The following is a 27932-nucleotide window of genomic DNA, read 5'->3' on the forward strand; positions in this document are numbered from 1 at the left end:
GGCTTTGCCATTGATTCCCATAGGGCCAGCATCACTCTTGCTCTAACAAACAATCACCATTTACTATCTATGTTTTACTGCATTCTACTGTAAAATACTGTATATGCACTGAAATAAATGCAAGTGGCAAACTTTGATATTAGGAGACATTTGTGCTTTGAAATAGAGAAAGTAGTGAGAGGAAATGCCAGAAATCCTCTGAATTTCCCAAGTGAAATAAACTTTAAACTGTGTTTTCCTTATGAACAGTGATTATATTCTTACCCTAAAAAATGTCACTGTCCTTAAATAAGCCTGCAGAGATGTCATCAAAGGGTCACTGAGTGAACCTTCCAGGATGGAGAAATCTACTGCTTAATCACTCCAAGTTGTGGGGACTCTGATCCTAACCACACAAGTGTGGAGTGATCTGAAGCAGCATTTACAGGCCAAAGTAAATTGGAAGGGATTTGTTTTCTCCAATTATATACTTAATTACTTTTCAAATTAAGCTAGCTATTCAGGTACTTCTAGAAACAATCTCAAGGCCTGAGTACTCTGTGGCAAACCAGAAGTGAGCTCTGACAGAGGTGTGTGGGTGCCAGGCTGAGAAAGGCAGCTAGGTGTCTCTTCCCTGCTGACAGAGCACCTCAGATCCACCAGCTTGGGTTTTATTTCCACACTCCACTGGGCTTTTAGGACATATCAAGCAGACTTGGTATCACAGACATTACAGAGCAGAAATCAAAGGTGTTGGCAGAGCAGCAGACTCTTCTTGTTTAAAAATGACATTACAGATTCCCCTGATAATAGCAACTAATTAATTTCTTAAGACACCTGGAGCAAAACCTTTGCTTCTTCTATTGACTCAGTTGATCCAGATGCTACTTTATTTTCCTGTCTCCTCCTTAGAAAAGAAAAAAAACAACATAAACTTCAACTGTAAATATGCAGACCTGCAAGCCTTCTAAGGCAAGGAAAGATGGTAAAAATAATGAGATCACGGGAATCTCAGTCTTACAGGTAGCAAGCATCACCAGAAGAACACGCAGTGTGCAAGACCTTTGATTCCCAATCCTGCACTTCCAGAAATCTTGGCTGAGTACTACCATGAAGAGGCAGGGGTAGCCCCAGCAAATCCCATTTTCTATAAAATCCAAGGAACTCAGGGCACAGCTCCTGTAGTGCAAGTGAGAACACACAAAGAATGTTACATTTTATCACATGCATCCAGAAGAAATGCTGGGGTTTGTGAGGCTGCACACAGAGCAGGAAATGGGGACAGAGGATCCAAGGACATCAGGTGGAAGGGAACTCCTGAGGTCCACAGTCCCCCCTTCCACTTGGAGCACACTATCCCTGCCCTGCAATGTTTAACTGCATGATTTATGTTCTGCTTTTTATGTTACAGAGCTGTACCAGCTTATTAAGTATGTGGGAGTGTGCACATGGCAAACAGTGAGAGAGGAGAACAAAACCTTTCATCTCCAGGCCTCAGCTCACTTGGACAAGCACAGGCAACACAAGTGAACTGTGGGACAGCACTGGGCAGAATCAGTCCCCTTTCAGCTCCTAATCATCAGTGAAAAGAGAGCTGTGGTCCAGAGAAAATGAAGTCAGCAATCCCCAGGAGGAGGTGAAAGGCCACCACCCAGGCTGGGGCCCTGCTGATGGCACCCCTCGGGCTGTGCAGGAGTCCTTTCTTCTGCACTCACAAAAGAATCCAAGCAAGTCATTTAAAAGTGCCTCAGGGCAGAGTTTGCTGCTAGATCAGGTTTGCCCCATTAAAACAATAAATGAGGTAATGCATGAAACTGCCTTCTATTTGAGGACATTTCATTCATAAAACAGAAATACCGAAAGCTTTGCAAATAAACTTCATAGATGGGTTTAAAAGACCCCCCCGCACCTCTCCCTGCAAGAGAGCAGAGCAAGCTGTAGGGATTCTCTGGCACAAGGCTCACTGTTTCCAAGGACAGCTCTGAGACTTGAAATGAGAGCTGACAACTTCCAGGTCATTAACCCGACAGTGTAAACAGGACCTATGGACATGTACATACATTCAGGTGGGCTGGAGCAATGACCCCAAGTGCAGAACTCTACAAACACTGCTCTGCTTTGTGTTCAGAGTTTCCAGGAAAACTTTTATTCTCCACTCCCTTCTCTTCATCCTCAGGATATATGGAGCCTGGTGCTGGCTATATTTGTGTTGCTAGCTGAAAGAACAGCAGAACATGCCAAACATTTAGTAACAAAATTCCAGCCTTGTGACACAATCCAGTAATCCCAAAACTGGAAACTAACCTCCTATTTCTACTCAGCATAAAACCTTAATCCTAAGAAGAGCACTGCTATTTTTATTTGGCCTGAACCTTTTCTACAGATATGCATCTCATAAATTAAGAAATGTGCTGTGTGTCAGGTGGAATGGGGCTGTATTTCCTATGTACCTATGGCATCTACAGATTGGTAGTTATGACAACATAGGAACTGCTAAAAATAGCTGTGCTTATCTGTGTGCTCTTTTACACATTACTGGTTTTAGCTGGGTGAGCTGCTGTCGTGGCCATCACTGGTCCCCCAGTACCACGGGACCACTCTTGGGACACTCCTATGAAGAAGAGACAAATGGAGCTTTGCAGGGTCTTGGGAGGATCACAGCTGTGAACATGCACAGAACAATTCTCATCTAACAGCCCAACTGCAAAATGGCAGGGCAGGAGGTTCAGCAAGACCCCAGAATCAGCCAAACGTACATTACAGACATATCTAATGGCTCATCAACACCTCTGCAAAAGGGAGCAAAGAAATTCCTCCAACTCCAGCTTGGTGTTTCATTCCCTGTTTGCCTTGATCATTTCCATCACCAGATCCCAATCAGCTTCTCACTGTCCTGGCTTCAACACTAGTCAGGCTTGCAGTGCAGAAAGTGCCATCAGATGCCTGAAACTCCATTCTGTAACAGCTTTTACCATCATTAACTGACCTGTAGATGTGAGGCTGCGCCTGACAAAGCTGCAGCACAAGTCTCTGCTGTATCTCAGCACAGACAGCAGACACACTCATCTGTGTCAGCTTATTGTGGCCCTGCACACAGCTGCAATACATGACACATAAAACTGCAAATGCAAGAGTTTTATGGGAAGATAGAAACTGTATTGTGTTAACAGTAATAATTTATGCAGAGGGTACATGTGTTCCTGTATCCAGAAGCACAAAAGGGAAGCACAAAAGGTTTGTACCCCTATTAAGTAGCTCTAATGTGTGTTTAACCACAGGGTTCATGCAATTTTGGGCTGTCTTGCCCTGGCACTACGATGTTTTCCACAAAGCTCTTTCCATTCCCAATGTAATGGGTATGTTTTGCAAAGACCATGATCTGGCCGTATTACTGTAAAGGACACAGAGAAGCACCATCTCAGAAGAAAGAAATTTACCTTCAATCTTGACTAAGTCACCTTTGGTGTCTCTGTTAGAAGCAGTCTTAGGGACACACGTGAAAGAGTATCAGCCACTGCTACACTTACTCTGCGGAATGACACCACATAGAAGGTGTCCTCCCTCCGGTGAATTGCTTCAAAGAAGTCTTGATAGCTCCTCGGAGAGGCATAATACACTTGCAGCTCATTCCCTGAGCTCCTGCTGAAATAAAGAAGGGCAAAGGTAATTACTTTAGACAAGACAGTTCATTTCAGTGAGGCAATTACTTTGAGGACCTGCTTTTTAAAGGAACTGCACTCTTCATCCACTGAGAGAAGCATGTGGAAGAACAGAACACAGGTAAAGGCAATGAAACTGCTCAGTACTTTTTCGAAGTTCAAGGTGCTTCAAAGGTCTCACTGTGGCAAAGTTTTCCAGATTTGGTTTTTTTCATGCTTCTGAGGCCAGCAAAAACCTGTTTGCTAGCTCAATAGAAAAAAAGTTTGAACCTAAAGTGTCTGAAGAGTTGTGATGACTTCTGAAAATAAATTTAAGGATAAAATGTCATTCTGCAATAAAATATCAAACCATTTAATAATTTAATAATTTTCTTTTACTGCTAAGAATCCAAACCACCGAAATTGAAAGAAGTGCAAAGTTAAGCATAAACAGAGCTTTTATTTACTGTCAAATGACAAATCCACCTTCTTCCTCATCCACTTTTTTTTTCTGCTGTGTCCTGTGGTCAACTCAAAGGTATTTCCCCTGGTAAACTCAAAGGTTTGCTCTTGATTTTCAATTTAGACAGAGGAGCAAAAATAAGATATTCACACACTTCTGGCTTATCTTTTCCACGGTTCTCATCTTACACATGTGAGACACAAGGAAAAGAGGCTCTAAACCATTCCAAGCCAAAACACTGGCAAGTCCTACAATCATGGTACTTACCCACTGTTTATCTTGGAAAGGTGAGAAATTCCTAGCATATACTACCTATCATTTATATTCCTCCAATCCCATTCCAATATAACTTATTTAATCATACTGGAAAGCTGTACTCAGGGAAACCATTAGCTGGACCTTCAACCTGTCATTTTAATTTCTTCTACTTTAATAGCACACCGTGTGTTTGTGGCAAGGACACCAACTAGGCATCCCTCCCCTCCCAAGCAGTCTTCTGCTGACCCAGATTTTGAACTAGGGGGGCTAATTTAGATTATTTTAGTATGTTTCTAAAATATAAGAAGGAACAAATCTATCATCAAGAGATTTTCTCAAGCAGCAGTAACAGCAGCTGGCTGTCACCATCTTCTCTTTCACTGCTAACAGAGTCCTGTTGCAAGCAGACGATTGCAGCTGCCAGGCAAGCTGCCCTCTCACAGGACTGGGGGTGTAAGTCCTGGGGGGCAAGGAGCAGGCACCTCTACTCTACATTCGCTTCTGCAGAACTAGGCACATGAGCAATCAGCTCCCATCCTTCACACACAGGAAACAAAGACTGGAGGTAATCTGGGCTTGATTATTCCTTCATGAAAACACGCAGGCCCAGCAAGCCACTCCTGAGATGGACACTGGAGCTGGGCTGTGATGAAAGGCATGGTGCCCACTGATCGTACAACACCTTCTGAGAGCTGACACAGGGCATGCAGAGCTGTGTGCTCGCCCACACTCCTTGGGACACAACAAGACCTAAAAATCAGCCATGGGGCAAAACTCTTCCAAAGCACTTGGAAACCATGGGGCCTTTCCAAAGCTCTCCTGGTCATATAACACATTGAACACGAGCGATACCAGGGGATTACAGGCAGGACATTGCCTCTGCCTTTGAATATCTCCTGATAACCACAATGGGCCTCTCCATCAAAGGGAGGGAGGAACTCCAGAACCAAAACCAGGTGCAAAACTATCAGCTGTTTTAGTAACACCTTTGCATATTACAAGAAAGCACCATATTAAACTACGCATCCCAAACAGTGGTGCTGAACCTGGCAATTTATTGGGAGATAAATAAAACTTTCGTTTTAAAACTCTGAAGGACACTCCCTGTTATGCATCACAGAGCACTAGGATGTTGCACACAGGCTTGTTTTGGGAAGAAATGAGGCAAGACAGTGCTTTATGCATCAAGAACCACAATATTAATAGTGCAAAACTTGGGGAAATAACTGGAGCGTCTCATTTTGATACCTGAAGTCTTAAGAAACGCTCTTACAGAAACCCTTAACAAAATCACCTCTGAAGAAAGCTACACAGACTATAAAGAGATGAGGGATGTTGATTTTCTTTGAAATCATCTTAAAATTTATCTCCTCCACAGCTTTGACTTCCCTGAAATTCTTTTCAATCCTCAGCTTCCTGATGGAGATTATAATGGAGATGGAGATGACCTCTTCTAACAGAGGCATTTAGTAAACCTGAAGTTAAGCCTGCTTTCAGTAAGATGTTGGACTAGAGATCTTCAGAGGTCCTTTACAACCTAAACTACTCTGTGATTCTATGACTTCATGGAGCACCTAATAGCTGGTGGCTCTAGGAGGAACTGTAAATCTGTTCTATGTTCTTAGCAGTTCCATGACAGTCTGAGCATGCAGCTGCCATGACTCACTGGTCCTGTTCCTATAAACATCATTAATCTGAAAAAGAAACCCAAAAAATCTCACTTCCTTTGGAGCACAACAGATTATTCCATGCAGAGCTACATGATGTTGCACACTGTTTCCAATAATCCAGATAATTTTTTTCAAGAGTAATACAAGCATGTATATTAAACTGCCTTATGGCACGAGGCTTGTTCATCAGTGTTCAGTTAAAACAGCTATTCTTTATCTGCCTGTAGAACTCAAAAAGCTTTTTCTTTTACTTTTTTTTTCTTGCAGGTCAAGATGTATCAAAATTTGACAGCCTGTTTTCTGTAACATTTGCCTGCAGCTTGCTCTTTTCCCCCAGGCTGATCCTCCTTTCAAAGCAGCAACACAAACAGAAAGGCCACAGCTGTGTTACTTCCCACAGCACCATTTCAGGTGGTGTTCTCACCAAAACGTTCCCACTATACTCCATTCTGCTCTTATATTCCTCTTTGGCACTTCAAAGCAGACAGCCTCCTAAACAGTCCCACACAGAGATCAGGAGAAAGTCCATCTTTTCTGTCCAGTACTTCCTGTCACCAGGGAAGAGGGACAGGAGTAGTTACGAGGAGGGGTGGACAGGGAACATCAAGAAACTCTGCACTAATGTGCTCCAATAATCAACAGAGAAAAGTCAGCAGATGGAGACAAAGAATGCAAATGAGATACAATGGTACTTTAAGTTCATCATAATAATTTGGTGCTAGCTATCATGGCTCTACTCTTGAAGACAATGAGAGAAACCCTTCCCTTACCAGACTGACAGCCCTCTGAAAACTTCTTACAAACTAGTGATGTTCTCACCAGAGAGTCCAAAGTCAGTTCACTCTGTTTTTCCCTAAATATTCAAATCTACTTAGAAAGGGATTCTGGAGAGCAAAGCATGGATTTTCTTAAAATTTGTGGCTAAAAAGGCCCTGGAAGATTGCAAGAGTGATACAGGGGTCCCTTTAAGTGTAATATAAATAATTAGAAGCAGTTATTTGCTAAGGGAAAGAATTAGGCCAAGAAAAGTAGCTTCATTTGGCTTTAGAATCCCGAGAAGGTGAAAATGGGCACTCTTTACCAACTGTTGGTGAGAAAGCAGGTTATTAAGTAGAATGGAGTAACAAAGGAGCTGTTCTGCCTTACCTGAGACTGGTGTCTGTGTAAGGCATGGCCACTAGCTGGGAATCTGCTTTGTCACTGAGGGAGCGCTGAAAAAGGGGAAAAAGAAAAGGTGACACAAAGTGAAACCAATAAGCACTCCCTTGGTTTGCCACTACATTAAATACAACACACAGCATGGGGGGGAGAGGTCAATCAGTGCCCTGCACCAGAAACATGCATTTTTCCACTGAAACATGAGAAACTGAAATGGTCAGCAATCAAGCTGGAACAACAAAACCAGCAAGATTTTATTACAGCCAAATTTGAAGTCAACATTCAGAGACAAGAAAGGGAGCTTGGCACCATAGAAAACATTTCAAATATTCTACCATTCTGCTCTGGACACCAGTGAGAAGGATCTGAAGTTTAATACATGACCCTTCTTCACTAGAAAACTGCAGTATTTCCCACATTGTAATACTCAACTCCTTTCAAAGATGTTACTATGTCTAATCAATTTAAATACTTGGAAAATTCATTGTCTTAATTTCAGCCTTGATATCAGTATGCCATGTAGATAAAAGAAATTTTAAAAAATGGGAAATATGAGCACAAGTCTCATAATTCTGTAGTCTTACCCCAAAAAATAATTCCTCTAGCAGAAATTTAAACAACAGAAATATTTGAACAAAACCAAACAACTGTGGCTCTTAACAGTGTCAGATGAATGTGCTGTAGGTTGTATTTCTCTCCATTAAGCTATTGCTTATCCTTACGGAAAAGTCATAAAAAGGATAACAATTGATTTAATTTTAGAAAATACTGAACGTATTTTGATGTCTGCTAAAAAAATTCAAACCCCTGAATCCAAGAGCAGGAACGGAAGAACAACTCTGACAACGTAACAACCAAACTCAGCGATTTAAAACAGGAAGCGTTGGCTGCCCTAATTACAGGCAGGATGGCCACTTCTGTCTGCGATGGCAAGTGCAAACGCGGGAGGGAGTTCATGGCATGGTCCTGCCCTGCCACGGAGGCAGGGGGCACGGCGCACCTGCGGGACTCGCGCTCTCTGCTGCTGGCTGTTGCTCAGCCGCCGCGACCGCGTCCGCTCCACCTCGTGCCTGTGCACCCATCCTCGCAGCTCGTGGGTCAGCCTAGGAAACCACAGCGTCAGCACAGACTGCAAACAACACTGGCACAATGGTTGGGTGTTATATGGTTTAGCTGCCATACAGATGGTGCCTTAGGATTTCAGCTTTTCTATTTTTCATATACTTGTAATCCTGCAACTCTTTGGTGTATAACCCTCAACTCCACATAGGGTGTCAACTACTGCTTTTGCATTGCGGTCAGACACAACAATTCCTCTCTAGGCCTGGGAATCAAGGACACCTCAATGACTTGGGCCCTCAGAAATGCAAACAAAAGTGAATTGCAGGGGAGCAACTTGGAGTAAATGACTTCTTTACCTGAAGCTGTAATTGGAAGATTAACCCCCAGTATGCAAATGGACCAAACTTACAAAAGTGTGAAAACTCGTGACCCATCGTCCATTTCGGGTGTGGCCTCTGGGTGGGCTTCAACCGCCCAAGGTGTATCTATTGAAGGTCTTCAATAAATACCTGCTTTTACTCTCTTAATCTTGTCTAGCCTCTGCTCTAGGTAGCCACTACAAGGCATCATAGACACTGAAGATTACTATTATTTCACCTTATGATAACTTATTTTTAATACCACAGGAAGAAAATACAATTTTAAGATTTATCTATAAAGTATTAGATTAACGGGTGTTCCCACATAAAGTAAATACAGTCCTTTCTTTTGCCCATCAAACCATAATTTTGAATTTACTGGAAGGACCAGTGAAATCAAAAGTTGATCAATTCAAAACAAATTATTGGTTAAAGGACAACTTATGGCAAATAAATCTGAGAGAAAGAATGGACAAAGAGAATGGAGATAAGGTTAGTGACTCATATCTACAGAAAAAGTGGAGCTAGGTGCTTTCTAACAATGAATAAAGAACATCTGCAATGTCAGGTTCAGTCTGCTTCTATCAGAAGCTGAAGAATGGAAGACCATCTCTTATACAACTCAGTTGGGAAAAGCTTTTAGCTAGACTTGATTTCCATATCATTAGCATTTCTACATATGAAGTGATTTCTCTTCTAAGTCATGAAAACCCCATAGACAATCAGAAAACTGTTATTAGGTTATCGCAAATGACCAGTGTGAAAAGAGAGTTGTGAAAATCATCACTAAAACCATGGGAAGATTACAAAGATCCAAGTGGATCTGTCCTTATGACAGCAGGCACTGGATAGTGCAGACACTTACAAGACACTGGTCACTGGATAAACACCATGAATGGCCAACAGCATCATTCACAGCTGTCCAGTAGCACTCAGTCAACACAGAATTTATGTATCAACTCCTAATAAACTTTGAATGCTCACAACAGGTTGTTTGCTCACCTCAGCGACTCTGTCCTGTTGATCAGAGGCTGGCAGGGGGGTGGTGGTGGTGAAATGTATAACAGTGGTTCTTCTGAGACTATCATTAGTGCTTTGTTATCAGATACAGAATGGTCATACCTGGGAAAAATCAACAAAAGTACATCAAGAAATCCCTTAAAAACTTTTTCATGACCCTTTGACCAAAGCCGGAGCACTATCACCACCAGACCCGTGAATGTTACAGCTGCTCCCATGAGATCTCTGAAACAGGTGAATAACAATTCCTATCAACCATCCAATGTTCTCAGTCAATCCCTCAAAGGGGGCTGACAGCTCTCAATGCAGGGCAGACAAATGAGCATTAGCAGATGTTGGATCTCTTCCCAAGAAGGCCAGATATTGATACAATACGTAGTCTGTAAAATATTCCTCACAGTATGCAAACTATGTGATCTCTGCAGACACAACTTTCTTTTTCATTACAGAGCTGTGCAAGACTTGCTAACAGAAATATGAAATTTATTATCCACTAAAACCATGAAGATGGAAGGACCAAAAGCTATATGACAACTGAGCTGCCACAAACTATATTATACTGAGTGGAGAGGATTTACATCTCTGTCTCCAGAATCTAGCTTGGTTTTGATAAAAAGTGAAAAGGAGCATGTATTTGTCACTACAAATTCCATAACACGCTCAGCAATTCCCGATGGGTTAACTATTTATCACCAAATACCTAATGTAGGTTTCTCTCATGACAAGTTATCAATGTAATAGCTTTAGCCCTCTTAGTTTTGACAGACTTGTAGCTCCTGAACCTCAACTTCTTTCTGAAAAATCAGGTATAAGACCTTATGAAAGCCTTATTCATAGTCCCCTCCCTTTCCCAGCTTTCTCTCTCAGGACTTCGTGTCTGCTTCTCCTTTTCACTGCATCTAGGACTGATAAAGAATAGGCAGCAAAGAGCTCACAGCTTGCCAAACCCAGAGTGAAACAGTGAAAGTAAAGGAGGTACAGGCACAAGCACATCCTCCTAAGAGAACCACTCCACTCCTCTGTCCCACAGGTCATGGTCTGAAATGTACCACAGAGGATACAAAGCCCTCACCATGGCTACAGGCTTAAAATGCTCCTGATTTATTGCCTTCTTTCTGCATGGCAAAATACATTAGGGCTTTCTGCACATCTGTGCCTGGCTTTGTTCAACCAGCCAAAACCCTCCACTGGAAAGGGACAGTCTAATAGGATAAATCTTGTAAGGGGAAAACATGAGCTGTATTAGCCAGACTTCAATCTGGAGGCAATTATATGTTCACTTGTGCACTGCATGCTGGAGATCTAGGAAGCGTGAAAGCCAGTATTTAATTAAATAATGGATAAGCACAGGGATGGACTCAGATGGACTTTTTAAAATGAAAAAGACATTGCTAAGTTCAGAGCGCGTTCTTAGTCGTGAACTTCCCCAGTCTTCTCCTGAGCAACTAAGAAAATAAATACTCCAGCTTGAAAAGTAAGAAGAGATAGATAATATGACAAATATCACAAATATGCAAGCTAAAATACAGATCAGAGGGGAAAAGCAAACAGCTGAATTGAAGAAGGTCCTGAAAGTCATGGTGACAAGCACTTGTGGATGTGCTCTCTTCCCTTACACTCTGCAGCACAGCCACGTGTACACTTTTGAAGTTCTATGTATTGGGATACTCTGGAAGATAAAACACCATATTCATTTGAAAAGCAAACTGAGCAGCTTTCAAAACACTATGTTTAGAACTCAGGTACCATGTAAAAGCAGCAAGAGCCCTGGCCAAAAAGGTGAGCAAGGCAGTGAGGGCTAAAAGCACCACTGACCTCTGCCACCCAAAATATGTAAAAGATTTTCATCTCACCCTTTATTCTTCTTGGAAACGATGCCCTCAGGTATCTCCTGAGCTGTGCTGGACTCCTGGCCAGCTGAGAACTCCAGGAGATTTCTGGTCCGGTGGTTAGAACTCACAGTGGAATCTACTCCATTGGAATCCTTTTCAAATACACTAGAAAACATAATAAATATAGCGAAATGTATCACTCACATCAGGGGTCTGCAAAGCACTTTTTCTGTAAGGCATTAATTACTCAGGTGGAGTTTCTGGCTGCTGTTACATTACATGAATAAAGCTCACGTCATATCTACTGTAAAAAACCGAAGTGCCATTATAATATCATTGTTCAAACCAGAAGTAGTCAGAAAAGCATTTCTGTTCTCTTTTTCAGTTTTAATTGTTTGAAGGATTGCCATGCTCTAGTTTTCACATTCCCTCACACAAGCTTCACCTGCTGAAACTAAGAACACTGCTTGTAACCCACGTCTACAGGGATAAGAAAATTATCTACAATAAAATCAAGGCACTCAACTTTAACTTTCATCAGTCTCAAAATACAATTTACACAGTTTATGTGACTACAACATGTAAGGAAAACTTAGCTATCAAATTTCGTGCAGCTGCAAGCCTGGAATGTTATGCCAGACATCTACCAGGACTGTACACAAACCTAAATATGTTCAATTCTACTTGGATTTAGAACAACTGGCAGGGCCAACAGCCCCATGGGCAGCAGGCCATGGTGCCAGACACCCTGTTCTGGTGTGTGCTGGCATGGACTGAAGGATCCCAGGCTGGAGGATGCTCAGCCAGCCAGCCATGCAGCAGAGGAGTGTCTGTGCTGATCCTCATGCAAAGAGAGAGAGCAGCAGTGCACATGTGAGCTGGAAACACAACCCCACCACTGCTGTACCAGATTTGCATCCTCAGAAGGATGAGCTACAAGGGAGGACTCTCCAAAGCCCAGACGCAATGCTTCAATTTCTCCCCTCCAGAAGCTGGCTTTCCTCTTTCATAACACAGTTGCTTCCTGAAATATGCATGTTTACAAACCCAAGTCCTAACTTTCTTGGCTGACAACAGTAGAGCATCACCAGCAGCAACAGAGTGAAAACATAAAAATGCAACAAGCCCCCAGCATGCGGATGAGATCTCTGCCATTCATGCTGATCACAGCTCACAGAGAGTATTTTAACTCCTGCCCCACCCCTCCTGTGCAGCAGAGCATAAACTCTGCAGGGGAGTACTTCCTGGTTTTACATGGCATCATTTTGCAACAGGCAACACATACAAATAGAGACAGGAAAAACCTAGCAAGGAGGGCAGATTACATACTCCACAACTAAGCAGAAGGCAGACAGAATTGCCTAGAAATTCCCTCTCTTTTGCCAACACATTTGCACTCCTATGAGTAGTAACCCAGGTGTTCCCATGAGCAATTGTGTCATGTTCTGAACCATTGGACTCAGGACAATCCTAGACCCAGTCTGACATTGCTTTGATTGCCTCCTCTCCTTCAGGTTTCTAGGCAGCAGCACGGAACGAGGGCAGCACAAATGCTACAGGTTCTGCTTTCACTTGTGCCAATGGGCAGAAAAGTACTTACAGTTTCCTTACTGCCTGTGTACATTCATATCCAAATGTCTCACTGCTTCTACTGCACAGAAAGCTGGATGGTTTATTCATAACCTCCTATCAGGCAACACCAGGCCTATCCAATTTTACAGAAACAATCTCCACTACCTACTAGGTTTTATGAGATCACATTTCTTCTCTGCCAACAAAAGCATCAGCACAACTGGCAGCATCTCAAGCCCAAGAACCAGAGCTCAAACCTAAGGCTGATGCTTAAACAGATGCCTTGCGTTCCTGCTGGAAGCCCCTCACCTGCAAAATGCCCTTACTGAACTTAATCTGGAGTCATGACAGTCAGAAGTACATGTACTTTATTCATTACACCAAGAATATTCCTCAGAAGACCTGAAAGTTGTTAACTCTCCCGCAAATCCCTTCTCCACAGCCATCCTGCGTGCTGCTGGACCTCCTGGATCTGGTGTCTTAGCCTATCCTACTTCTCTGCTTTCCCATTCAAAATGACACACAACTGGAACTGGAGGAACTTTCCATGTAATCTGTTAAAGCTGAGAAAAAAATCTAAGCAGAAGAACTGCAACCAATTGCTTTTTTTCCCTGATGCTTCTTCTTTCCTATTTGTTTCATTGTGCAAAAGCAATTCTTGTTATTTCAGGTTCCAGCTTGGCAAGGTGAAGTGTCACATACAATTCACTCCTACTGCAGTTCACCCTGAACTCTGAACAATAGAGACAAATCCAAACCAAGGATAAAGACAAACACTGCCCTACAATCACAGCTAATCTTTCTTTTTGTGATTTAGTTGTTTTAGCTGCACGCCCATTCTAAACCACACACACCTCACTTTATTGCATCAGCTCTACAAGAGAGGAAATGTTTATCTTCCCTCTTCTCAAGCAAAAAAAAATCTTTATCTTTTCATCAAAAATCAGCTGAGCACGGGATGTTTCAACCTGGAAGAAGATATCTTCAGCAGCAACAGACAAAGAAAGAGGTGAACAGAGGATGTTTTGCTGTCCTTACAGGCATAAGCCATGGTGCCCACTTCTGACAATGTGAACAGAACCTTGAGAACAAAATATGATATCAGGGTATTTTTTCCAATGCCCTTTCCTTTATCAGGATTGTTATTTTTCTTTTGAAGCAGGGCTAGCAGCAACTTGTGCTGTAATGGCCACTTTTGCACTCCCCCTTTCCCATTCTTTTTCTAGGACATTGAAAATGACTGTTCCTTCTCAATGTCTCAGATATGTCTAAAAAAAATGTAAAAATCCCCTTTGTTGCTCCTCTGGTTTGTGGCAATGACTCAAAACCAAAATAACTTTACTTCTGGATAAGGAAAAGCCCCACAGCTTGAAATCCTTCCCCACTTCCACCTTCTAATTGCTTGGGAAGTTTTGTTAGTTTTTTCTCCATTTGAACAAAAGATATTGTTGTTCTGTTTTATCATTTCTTCCTCTTCCCTTCTCCCCAGAGGGAAAACTAGTGAAGTTTGTCTATAAATAGGGCTCCATCTTCAGGAAAAAAATAGGGGAGGACGTGCACATAATGGTCCACGTCCTCTAGTTTCTCCAAGGCCTTTCCTTGCCACACAGGTACCTGAGGGTCTGAGACAGGGTATCAGAAATATTCCTTATTCAACATCTCAAATTAGTATGGGGGGAAAGCATGACTTAGGAGCAAGGAATTCTTTCAAGCAGCTGGGATGATGATGGACCTGTCCTGCAGAGCCGTATCTGGAAACATCTGCCAACCTCAGGCAGGCTGAGCTTCACAAATGCCAAGCAGAACAGCAACAATACAAGCAGCAACAGGAAGGGTCTACAGAACAGATCCCAGAATCATGACACTGAAGAAGAGATAAATATTGGGCATTTAAAAACGTCAGGCGGAAGAGACTAAAAACGTGAAAAAGAAAGGGAGAAGATCCCATTCAGAGGGAAGAAGGCTTCAGAAAACCCGTTATTTCCAACTAAGATATCAACAGTTGGTTTAAGAACTGGTTTAATAAAACAGATGGCAAAAGCATGGACAGTTTTTTCACCCTGTTGAGCTACAAGATGAGAAGTTGGAAAAGAAAGAGCATTTGGCATGTGCAAGTTCTGCTATTTGTGGGAATTGAATTACTGCCCCACATTAAAAGTCAAAAAAGATGGAAGCTGAGAATGGGCTTTACTGGGCAAGATAGTATTTTAGAAGTTGGAATCTTTCCTGTTTGGCTCACTCACACACCTGGAGTGCCTAGCAAGGCTTCAGAGCCTGCATTTGGACATCCCAGATACAGTGAGCATGAAAGGGTTTTCACAAGCCACAAACACCCTGTCCAAGCCGGCTGAGCTTTCGGCTTGTTTCAGATGCAAAACCAGATCCAAGGGAAAAAAGAAAGAACCACTAAATATTTCATGCAGATGTTTGTTCAGAAGTGTAGATAAATTTGATTATAAGAGGGAAAGAAAAGAAGCACTCCTGCCATGGTTTCTCCAGGCATTCAACAGCACCTGACATTTTAGCTGTATTTTTATTTCTTTGGTTTCAATGTCAGCTTGATAAATGTAGAAGCAAGTCTTGCCAGGAGCCCAAACTAAATTTCATTTGTGCTTCTGGCTGAACAAATCCTGTGCACTTCAAGTTTCAAATACTGACATTTAAGTTGTACAGTAATTCGTAGATGAAAGCCAATAGTGATATCATAACTAAGAGTTTTCTGGGGACAGAACCATCTCTGAGCATGAGCTGCAAAGTTTCCAACAAGCTAAAGTTGCAAGGAGACACCAACCAAAGACCTTGTCCTCTTCCTAACTGATTCCAGACAAAGCTTCCATAGTGCCAGACACTCTCTGGAAAGTATTTCTCGTTTCTATTCACGATGAGTGCACCATCTGCTGACAGTAAGGCTCTGCCTTCTCCTGAGGGCTGCTCCAGAGCTGCCCTCTCTGAAGAGAGCAGCCCAGTCTTCTTCCTCTGCAGGGAAACAGGAGGAAAGCAACCCAAAGTGAAGTTTTTGTGTAATTTTGGTGTGTTTTGCATGCTTTAAATAGCAACTTATTTTTAATAAAGCCTCTGAAAAAGAAAGGAAGAAAGCTAATATTGACACCCAGAACACTATTTTTTTTTGCTTGGAAAACTCTGTACCATTATTGGGCCTTTACTGCCAAAGCTTGTGGCTGTGATCAGCAGAGGAAAGAGGAAGGAATCCCTTCCTGCTCCCAGAATTATAGTTGATAAGAAAACCAAAGGTATCCAATTTTATTCAAGCATAAACCTATCAAGAGAGGTGTTGAAAGGTCTGGAACGTAGACCCATGTCCAATTTACTCAGTCTGTCCTTTTCTCTTGCTTTCTCCCTCTGTCTTGAAGGAGAAACTACCACACAAGTCCAAAGGTGTGCTGCAGAAGCAGTTTTATATCTTTGGGCCATCTCCGACACTGAAATGTGTTCTTTCAGTGTTGCAAACATTACATTAAGCTTCCTATGTCACAAGTGTTAAGCCTCAAATGTCTTCCGATGCTTCTGCTGTTTTCGCTAAAACATCTAGAGGGCTTCATCTTTCCTTGGCAGCCAGAACCCATGGACCTGGCTAACATGGCACTGTTTCATGCCTCTTGCACTCATCTCACAGTTTTTTTCTTCACATTTCACCAGCCCCTACTAGTGTGTAAGATATTCATAGGTATTTGACTGTCATCATTTGTACGCAGATTTACTATACATCACATTTAAGCCTATGAATCTCCTAAAGACATATGAGAGGCTATTGAGGCTTGCCAAAAGCAGAAAACAAATCCTTTTCTATCCTTCACTAAGTGCAAAACAAGCCCAGGACTCGATGAACTAAGAAAAAGAAACTGACCCTGAAGTACAGTTCATGATCTGCAGTTTGCTGCTCTCAGAAAACCTCTTAGAGATGCTTCAAACAGTCACTGCAAGTTTGGGAGTTCCACTCCTGCTGGCCATCGGTGGTTCCAACTAACCTGCCCCACTTTGCTCTGGAACAGAGGCAGGAAGGAGCACACAGAGAGTCTGGGAAGAATTGTTAAGGAAACAAACTAATGTAAAGTAGAAATAATGCTATGTTTGAGCTGTTGGTTACTGCCCTTCATGTGGGGCAGGTGCCAGACACATGGCTTTAGTCTACTCAGCGCATGTTACTCAAAGGGGCATTTGGGATGGTTTTGAACTTCACATGTCACTGCTTGGGGTCACCTGCCAGGGCAGCACAGAGGTGACTCCAGACCACACCAGGACCTTAGCCTGGCTGCTGTGGGTGGGATCTGCACTGACAGACCCCAGCACACAACACACAGCTCCCACAGCTCTGCAGCACCCAACACTTGGTGCATGTGATGGTATGGGAACAAGATCAGCTCCTTTGTCCGCTCATAAAATGCTCCCTGCTGGCACTATTCGTCTAACTTTCCAATGTCCCATGACTAAGGTATCCCTACACTCCTGCTGGCCATAAGATGGGTCTGTTTGTTTAATCAAGGAGTCCAGCATAAAGTCTCAACCAACAGCAAACTTGCACAAAAACACTGCTGAATGTACCAGGCCTCAGAATAATCCTGCTCTCCCACATGGTCAGCTTGAGTAGGGGTACTAGACCTTAGTGACACCAATGGAGGTGTTCTCAATGGACAATGCTGTCAAAAGCCCAAATCCTTCATGCTCCAAAAGCCTAGCAGACCCCAGTAGTGCTGACTAGCATCCTGAACACTATGTGGGATGCTAATCTGGGTACTGGTATCAAAGGCTTGTGTTTTCATTACTTTATCCTCACAAGCAGAAGGTTATGGTAGCTTGAAATCCTTGGGAAACTTCCTCACTTTTAGTAAAAGATGACTAATCTTAGCACTTATGGTGTTTTTTTTCCGTGTTTGTACTACCAGTTTAAGAAATGAGACACACCCCTAAGTCTTCCAAGAATCAAGTCACTGCTTCTTCATTTGCTGTAGTCTGTGACAACAGCAGACAAATCACACTTGTCAGCCAGCCAGGCCAGTGTCTTTATTTGCAACTGCTCAGTGGATCTGAATTTTTAATAGATTATTCAGTTTCCAGGACAGTCCTGGAAAGTAGAGGAAGATCCATGAGGACACCCTGGAGAGGAGCTGCACTGAAGTCTCTACTAAAGGCCAGCCATTCTAGTGCAGCTGTTTGAGGTCAGCAGGACACAAGAGGTTTCGAAGCAGCAGCAGCTGTAATGAGCCACATCAATCACCACCTCAGTAATCCTCCACCACAAACACAGCTTTCTGCATATCACCAAGTCTGTTTTCCAGTTTGAAAGGGGTTCCAGCCATACAGAGGTGGCCAACTTGCAAGAAAACACAAATTAGTAATAACACTAAAAAAGCCAGTATCACACCACCCTCTCAAACCTCCTGTTCCAATCTCTTTGCAAATCTGCCTTTCCTCCCTCCAAGCTCATATTTTTCTTTGTTTTCTGTTCACTCCATGGCTAAAGTGGTAGTTAGGACACCTTCTGGCCAGCTAATATCTTAACAAATGCTCTAAGACTGCTGCTGGGTGACAATCACCATGTAAGCTTACGTAGACTGATTATGGGGAAAAAAAAAGCTAGTTGAACACTTTTTACAGCCAAAAAGATAACACTACAGCCACCAGGAAATACCTGGCTTACATGCTTTGCTCCACATGTCCCAAGAAGAGATGCAGGAAGTTTATCTTTTGCATTGTCTGCGATTGTTCTCCTTTCCCTGCTTTTTACACGACTTGGATTATTTTCCTGCAAATATTTTACTATCACACATAGGACTTGCATTAACAATACCAAAACAAAGACAATTTATATTCAAATGAGAACAGGGAGGAGAACCAAAATAAAAATAGTCCCAAAATAAATACATGGATTGTTTAGACTAGAACATGTGCTTGGTTGCGATTTGCTTCAGCCTTGTTTGTCCTTGTTTACCACATTTTCAGATCTGGTTACTCTAAGGCACAGTCCAACACAAACATGGAAACCAAAGGAGAAAAAGGCATGTAGGAACTGCAATAATTTGAAAATGACCGGATTTGATGTTGTAAGGACTGAAAAACCAGCACAGCTAATTAGATGTTTGTCAACGCCAGCAGTCAGCCATTCTCAGGGATGCCATGCAAGCTGGGAGTGGGACCAACACTGGCTCCACAGAAGGCACATATGGAGGGAGGAGAGCCTGGCTCCTGGGGACACCTGGCTCCAGCTCCCAGCCCTGCTGAGTGCCAAGGCCTGTGTGCCTTTTGTGCAAACATTGCTGGTTGCCAATTCCTGCCTTGCACCTCACGGAATGCAAGGCTGGGGCAAGGGGGTGACCTCTGCAATGAACTGAATCAAAATGTGCCCTTTTCCTTCCACACACCTCACCAATCACTCTTAAATAATAACAAAAGGAAGTTTTTATACATGCTGAATCCAAATCCAATAACTCACAAAGATTACAGAATAGTTCACTGACACTCAGATGGGAAATTCCTGGGCGCCTTTCTTCTAGTAGAAAACAAACAGATAAAATAGAAACACTAATAGAATTCCTGCTAAATTACTTCTGCTTTTAATAATTGAAAGTTTCAGTTTTCAATAGAAAGCAACAACAAACCCAAAGAGTTCAGTAACACAGACCTACCTAATGCAGAGTGACCACAAACTCCACACAAGCCCCTTTCACATCCTCAAATCACACTGGCATTCAATTTATATTGTATTAGAATTGCATTCTTTTCTTAAGAGATACTGTGGTGCTGTGTCAAAGACTGAAGGATGTCCTGAAAGGCTTTTTGGTAATTAGATAGGCAGCACTCTCCCTCCAGTATTTTCAAACAGATTTCTTGTGTCAACAGGCCAACTTCCCTACCAGACTTCCACCCCCAAATTCCCAAGTTCAGCGTTACAGATTACCCCCACACATATCTGTCAGCATGAAAAAATGCGTCAGAAGAATAATTTTATCTGCTAAACTTGTTTGCCAAGGGCTGCCACATCCTGCACTGCTTTCCATAATCTTACAACAGCTGAACAGCCGTCTCGGAGCCCTCCACGAAACATCACAAACACTTCACCACACACACAGAGTCAGCAAGACTTATGACCAATTTAAAAATTTTTGTGTTAGTTTTCATGAATGCAACACACATCCATTAACGCACAGGAAAACACAGAATTAACTACAGAGTCACCCATCCAGATGGGATTGTTTTGTGGGATGCTAAGTGCCCAAACACTACACCTTCACTGATGGCGGCTTTGCAGGACTGCCTGTTCTTCAGCCTTACATCCCGAACCCTAAACAATGCAACTGCATTCTCTGATTTGACAGAAAGAGGTAACCTATACATATTTTTTTTTAACCTTTTGATTTATCTCCAGTCTTCAAAAAATCCTACCACTTCCCACAAAAACCTAAGAAGCATCTTACAATAAGGCCAGCTAAGGGAATTTCAAAGTCTGCTACAGATTTTAGGGGGTGAATTTCCCATGATTTTGCTTTTTTTGGATGTCACTCTCTCTTTGCAATAGTTCAATGGTTTTAAGTAACAAAATATTCACTGCTAATACGTTTGGATCAAAACATCCTGAACCCAAATGATGGAACACCTCCATTCAGGTGTGCAAGTGAAATGATTTCTTACACAGAAAAAATGGCAACAAAACGTTCCAGAACATATTTACCTCCAGCTGACCACTGCATGGAAATTAGGAATTCCACAGTAAGCTAATTTGAGGGTGTTATGGGTTAACATAGTTTGGTTTTTAGTTGAAAAAGATTACGTTCCATTGCCCTGTCAGGACCTTGGATTCCTTTAGAAAAGCCAAGGACCTATCAAGGGCCAGATCTTGACTATTGGCATGTGGTTTGACTACTGAGAAAACAGAATGCGACTCTTGGTAATACCCATATAAAACTGAGGCTTTGTTCGAACCCTCTCTCTCCTTTCTCCCGGTGAGCCATGAGGTAACATCTTGGGCCGCGGCGGGGCCCGGCTTAGGCCCGCTCCGCCTTGGGGGGCCAGGCCGGGCCCGGCCGGGTCTCCAGGAGCATCTGCCGCGGGGAGCGGCCTGGGCAGCCGAGCCGAGCCCCTCTTCTCCCCGGCCGAGCCGAGCCCCTCTTCTCCCCGGCCGAGCCCCTCTTCTCCCCGGCTGTCCCGGGGCAGACGAGGGGCTCCGGCTCGGCAGAGGGGCCAGGCCATGGCCGGGCCCGGGAGCAGCCGGCAGCGAGGAAAGGGCGCTTGCAGACTGTGATGGCAGCCCCAAGCCGAGCTATCTTAGATCAGATCGAGAGGTGGAAAAGGAGCATCCACCAGCCTCCTCCACCGGCATGGCTTTGAGATCTTTGCAGCTGCCGCCCACATGAGCACTGCGGGCCTGGGCAAGCTTTAACTCTTTGCTGCCAGCACATGGAACTCCCAGAGCACTGCCCCTTCCCACATTGAGAACAGCCAAAGTAATGGAACTGTAAGGAGACATAGCATGAAACTGAAGTCGGTGAAGAGAGAGAGAAAAGACTATTTGGAACAAAGGAGAAGGAGTGGCCTGATTTGGCTGGATGTCTCTAGTAAACTATGGATAATAGACTATTTTTCCTGTAACATATGAATGCCCTTGGGGGGGTGTAAAGCTCTAGTTAAAAGTGATATGAAGCTCTTTGCTCCTAAGGAAAAGGGGATTTCTGGTTTTTGAGATGAAGATGATTTTGGAAATAGAAGAGAATCTTTGTTTTATAATAGAAGAGGCATCCTTAAACAGTACCCCTAATACACAGACATGGCCCATATGCAGTGTTGGGAAAGCTGCTGTTGGGAAGGAGCTCACAAAGGCAGGTTTTCTGAGCAGCTGTCCTCGTGAGAGATGAGACCCACAAGACAACTTTTATGTTGTCAGTGGAAAAATTCCATAGAAGTTTCTAAGAGAGACTCCTTTCCTAAAAGAACTGATGAAAGATTATTTTAGAATGGCAAAATTTACTGAAAGTTACAAGTTTTGTCTCTTTATGTTGCATGTGAGAAAGTAAACCATTGGGGGGGGGGGGTGCTTTGAAAGCTTTCATTTTATTTATTTTTTCTTTCCCTCTTTCTTTTCGTGTGCGTTAATAAATCTATCTTTATCTTTAAGTTGAGCCTGTTTTGCCTTTTCTCCTAATCTTATTTTCACAATAAGAAAACATTTAAACCACTATACTAAATGTAACAAGCAAAGTTCAGCAAACGTGAAACCTCTACAGAGGGAAAGGAGTGGTTTTGCCGAACTATAAGCTAGCATGGATATTATCACAAAAATTTACTTATTTCTGTAAGAAACTGTAGGGACTGAAAAAAAGCACATATATTGGAAGCTTCTGTTGTTAAGGACTAAGCAGAACAGCAACCCTGTCATGTTCGTGGAGCTGCTATTCAGTGACACCTTTACAAATGCAAGAAAATGTGTATGGGAGGAGTGAAATCTAAAGAAATGCTCTGTGTATCCCACATTCTGGGTCTTCTAAAGAGTATTGCACAAGCCAACATTCACACCACCTTGATATAGCCTAGGATTTTAATTGCAGTGTGAGCATTTCTTCTGCTAAGGAGGAAAAAAAATCACCAAGAGTAATTCCTTGCAAATTTGCAATTACATTTCTCTTCATTGCCTAAATCCAGTGCTGATGCAAACCACCTGGTTCAGGCACAGCAGTTACACTGGCATGCTCAGCTACTGTACTGGCCAGGAACAGTCAGACATCCAAGGATTTCTTGCTTTATCTACTTTATTAAAGATCAGACATGTCAGGAAGTTAACCGTCACATTCCTACAGTTACTGAGTGCTGCAAAGACATGAACACAACGTGACCTTCCAGCCCACTCTGACAGCAGTGCCTTGCCATCGAGCTCAACACCTTGCTCATTCCTGGGGGTAGGGAAGATGCCACAGAACTTCAGAGCACTGTGGTAAAAGACTTCTCACCTCTCTCTCTGTCTTCCATAGCCTTTCATCACTAACAAGAGTTTCATGCATTCCATCATCTCACTGCAACGCAGACACAAGTACATTTCCCCCAGCTTTGGAAAGATGACTGGTTCTATTTCAACAAGTGTCTTTCTCAAGTGAGTGAGGTAATGCTTGAAAAGCAGATCGGATGTACAAATCAATCCCTTAGTATCTGGAAGATGGTTTTTCTGCCTGATAGCCAAAATCACAATACAAATCCTAAATACACTAAGAAATGGTTTCCCTTAACACCATCCATATCAAAGCAAAATTATCAGCTGTATTTCACTTTCTGAGATAAACAGTATTTCCAATAAGTGCAAATACTTCAGAAGTCATTTCAGCTTTGGCAAATTTTCTAATATTAAAAATACAAACATCACTTTCTAAAAATTCATCACAGTCAGAAACAAAGTCTTCTTCCATATTTATCCCATTTCTTTAAGTTTGACTGGGATTTTGAGGACAAATAGAGACACTGCTGACTGGGGTCCCACTAAAATACTGTGCCTTTCTGAAAAAAGTGAATGGCTCCATCTAAAAGGTCTTTATGTTCCAAAGCCAAGTTAAGCAGACAGGTATGTGCAAGAAGTATTTCTTTTTATTCTACTTTCTTCCACAGATTTCTTTATAAAGTGTCTGGGAAATGATGTAGCTTTTCCCTGCTGCTCTCTGGCTCCTACACTCTACTGATAAGAGTTCAAACAAGAGAGGTTTCTGATTACCACTTCAACTAATCAAGGAGAGGGATCAACCTCTTCACCAGACCTGGGAGAGAAGGGCTTACTCTGTAATGAGGGAGATTGCAGCTGGACACATCCAAGGGTCAGGACTGCAAGGCATGGAATGTACAGCAGCATTTCCTGAGTATTTGAGTACTAAAGCAGCTCGAAGTCATAGCTGCTGCAATTAGCACAGGTGTGAACAAGTAGATAAGCTCTCCAAGTCTGACTTTTTTTCCTAAAAGGATTCTAAACAGTTCTTAATCTCTGCAGATACAAATGGAGCAGACAAACTGCTGTATGCTGCACCCAATAAAAAAATGCCAAATCAGGAGAAACTAAATGTACAAGATCTAGCTCTTATTGCCAGAAGGATTCCAAAAGAGGAACCATTAAACAGACACATCTTCCCCTAAGCAGGAGGAGAATAAAGGACAGATTTCAGATTTCAAGTTCAACGCTTTAAAACACAACACTGGCTGTTATTAATGATTCAAACAAAAATCTCAGGACAGTAAACTTGGTAGGCAAAGAGGAATTTCTAAGCAGCTTACCTCAATGGACCATAATTCAACATTATAAAGGCCAGTATCACCATGACACACAGTGTCCTTCTCTTCGGAGATGATACTTTGAGCTTCTGGTTCTGGACAGAGAAAACAGAAGACACTGAGTATGGGAACTAACAGTGGTCAAGTAAGTGCACTAGCTTGAGCCTGTGGGAAAGTCAAGTACAGGGCTTTCTCAGTTTGGTCTGGGAAACCATAAGGAAGAATTCAAACAGTCCTTGGAGAGAGAAAACAACGTTTGCAGGTGGTGTTTTTCTGACTTGTTGTTTACTTGCAAGAAATGGCTGAAGGGTGTTGTTCCTAACTGTCCAATGATGGTCTTGTGTTGGTTTGCTAACCAGTGAAACTTTATTCTTTTGGAACTGTTTATAAAAGAGGATTTTGAAGAATAAAGATCACTCTCACTTGCTATAAGCTGGGAGTCATGTCATTATTCCCATGCTGTCCATAAAACAATAATGACAACTGAGTAAAACAGGCGTACATATATGCAGGGGTATGTCAGAAGCCAATTACACTAAATTATACTTGATTTTTAGATTTATATTTGCCTAATTATGTGTGAATACATTCCTAAACTACCTAAAAACAAAACTGGTTTATACATTATATTCAGCTTCTATCCAGTAAAATATTCAGAAGCTCCATGAAATAAAGAATTAAAAGTCTATCAGATAACGTATCAGCTGTCCTGACCTAGAGTTGGTGAAAGTCATGCTTGGAATGGGATGCTGGCCTAGAAACCCTCAAAGGTCTTCCAGTCAACATTTCCCCAACTCTGTTCTAGCGCCTTCCACCTGAACAACTGTTTTCATATAAAATCAGACCTTCATCACAATCTCTTACCTCTAATACCACTTCATCCAGCTGCCTCTTCAGCGTGCTGTTTTCTTTCTTAAGTTTCTCATTCTCCAGCAGGGCTGCCTCCAGCCTGGCCTCCAGTCCCAACATGTATTCCTTCTTTTTCTTGCGTGACTGAAAGGCTGACTCGCGGTTTTTGATCATGCGCTGCTGCCGCCTCAAGACATTGACCTGAACACACAATACAAAGGCCATTAACAATCCACAAGTTAAAACTGCCTCCATTTCACACAGAATTTCTGCTTCTCTGCTTTGTCAAAGGTCTGCACAGATAGCTTCCCACACTCTCCTTCAAATGAGCTGGAATGGTCAGCACAGAGGCGCCTTGGGATCATGGTACACCTAAGGAAAAAACAGGTCCTGCACTGTCTCAGTTTTCTCCTGTATTCTCAACATTCTATATGCAGGGGTCATCAAACATATACTCAAGTTTGATTTGATCAATCAAATAATAAAGATAGAAAATACCTATCTTCAGGTCTGCAAAGCAGCAAGAATGTCTTTGACCTTGACTTCTCCCTGCGCCATTTTACAGGCTACAATCAGTCATCTGCTTTCCTAACAGGAAATTTCTAGGGTTTTCCAGTCTGTTCTGTATGGAAATCATTTCCACATTGATTACACCTGCTTCTGTACCTCTTCCACCTATGCTACACAGTTTTTGAGATTTTGAATAGTGTTGCTGATCTCAGATTGCACATTCTATGTGTATTAAGCACTTCGTGGCAGTTAAAATGCAGGCTCTGGGTGCATCTACACTAACATCTTAATTCAGATCGGGAATGTGGCTTAGGTTCACATTTCCTGACTGTCCCACTAAGTGTGCTTCGCTTCATATCACAGAACAGCCTCTGGGAGCACACAAACTGGATTCCTTCAGGATGAAGCTCAACTAGCAAACACACTCCAGGAGACCACATAATTCACTCTAACTACTAGCAAGCATTCAGTCTGCAAGACCAGACTGGGACAGCTCAAAGCAACTCCTCCCCATTCTCTAACAGTCCTGATGACTGATTTTTTTTCCCCAAAGCAGGAACACTCCTTTATCTTTTACCATTTATTCATTTTGTGGTTTGCACTAAGTGGGATGACCCAGACCGAAAGCATCTTGCTGCTGACAAGGATAACAATGATGAATACTGCAGAACTATACAAAACTACTTCAAATCCCAAGTTTAAACACTAGCCTGTTGATTCCTTTTCCCTCACATATTAGCAACTCTGTTTTCATTAAGAACAGAAGACTTCCATCACATTACTAAGATGCACCTGGATGTGCCTTAATGACAATTACATTGACAGATAACTGAATGATCCCTCTTATGCAGACTTGAACATCCTCCAGTACCATCACAGGCAATGGTGCAACCTCTATCTCTCAGAGCAGGAACATTAAAGAAAAAAGATGAGAACTATTCCAGAAGTATTATTCTAGGGAAATAGTATAAGCACAGAATAGTAACATTAACTAACTCCAATTTTGAGTCCAGCTACGTAAAAAACCTTAACCATAGCTTTTCAGCTCTCTCCTTGTATCTACCTGCACACACACAGTATGTTGTTCTAGGGCACTGGTGTCTTCAACAAAAAGTGGCCACAAGCTGTTTGAAGACAACATTCTTCTTCATGATGCTGCAGTTTGGTGACAAAGATGAAGAAAACATGTTGCAGTGCATTAACATTCTGGGTTGTCTCCATGTTGGTCTAACTACTTTTTATAAAGATCATTTATTATATGTCTAGTCTGTTGCCACCAACAAAGTCTGTGAAAGTGAAGCTGTTGCTACTTACTCCAGTTTCTCTCTTTAACAGAGAGTGGAGAAGGAAAAGATTTTAACATATTTTCATTAAGCTTTGTCTTGAATTTTTTATGTACTGCAACATTAAACACAAAAAAAGCTTCTGCAGACTTATAAAAACTGGACCAAAAAAAAAAAATTCAGGCTAGCCAAAAGCTGGAGTGTATAGAACACACCAGTTTGGGGCCAGGATCACTTAAACTGTTCAGAGATGAAAAAACAAGGAATGAGTTCATGCAGCAGCTTTGGCTCAAGTTGTGTGCTATTCTAAAAAAGGAGTTATATTCCCCCTTTTAAAAAGAGGTTTTGCATCATGAACTTGGAGAAGACCAAACTGTTTACATCCATTCTTGTCTGCAGGCCTGCTCAGGATTATTCATTACCGGCCAACTTTTAATGACATGTCTGGAACCTCTGGAAAAATCTATATGCTTCCCTGAAGAAAATAAGGTGTTAGAGCACCTATGCAGTGCCTCTACACTAACAATACATACTAAGGTAAATCTGTCACTGTTCCAGACACTGCCATCTACATTTTATGTGTTATTTATCCATATTGCTCTACTTCTCTCATAGTTCTCTAAATGCTGTGAGGACAGCAGCTCTCCCCAGTCTGATTCCAGGTACTCTGTGCAGTATCTCCATTTCAGTCTATGCCATACCTCCTACATTTTGACTCATCTTTAAAGCTTACTTAGATGAAATCCAGTACTTGTGTCCTTAAGTTATTTTGGTTTAATTTACAACCCGTAAGCAGCTTAACGTCCTCCTTGGTCAGCCCTCCAGGTCCTGCTTGGCTTTTCTCAGGGAATATGCCACAACTGCATACCCAATCCCACCTAAATGCAATGCAGGAAATGGAAAGAGCTGTGTGAGTGAACTGGTACAGGCATGCTGAACCTGGAAGCAGTATGGCAATCAGCATTACACAGCTGGCCTAGCACCAAGGTAAACATGCCCCCTGCTTAAGTACTTCGATACTCAGGAGGG

The 27932-nt window shown here is 42.4% G+C and overlaps 1 protein-coding gene across 3 annotated transcripts in view; it reads right to left on the minus strand.

Annotated features, from left to right (window-relative positions):
* ATF6 (activating transcription factor 6) overlaps window positions 1-27932 on the minus strand; it is a 75143-nt gene that overhangs the window by 38206 nt on the left and 9005 nt on the right. For 2 of the 3 annotated variants that reach the window (XM_063406771.1, XM_063406774.1), the window contains 7 exons: window positions 25126-25311; window positions 24265-24356; window positions 11461-11604; window positions 9590-9709; window positions 8167-8269; window positions 7155-7219; window positions 3507-3621 (listed from right to left, as the gene is read on the minus strand). In XM_063406771.1, coding sequence (XP_063262841.1) covers window positions 3507-3621; window positions 7155-7219; window positions 8167-8269; window positions 9590-9709; window positions 11461-11604; window positions 24265-24356; window positions 25126-25311 — 825 coding nt within the window. The remainder of the gene's footprint in view (window positions 1-3506; window positions 3622-7154; window positions 7220-8166; window positions 8270-9589; window positions 9710-11460; window positions 11605-24264; window positions 24357-25125; window positions 25312-27932) is intronic. The other variant, XM_063406772.1, reaches the window with a different exon arrangement.

Source organism: Prinia subflava, chromosome 10 (genome assembly GCF_021018805.1).
Source record: "Prinia subflava isolate CZ2003 ecotype Zambia chromosome 10, Cam_Psub_1.2, whole genome shotgun sequence".
Classification (NCBI taxonomy): domain Eukaryota; kingdom Metazoa; phylum Chordata; class Aves; order Passeriformes; family Cisticolidae; genus Prinia; species Prinia subflava.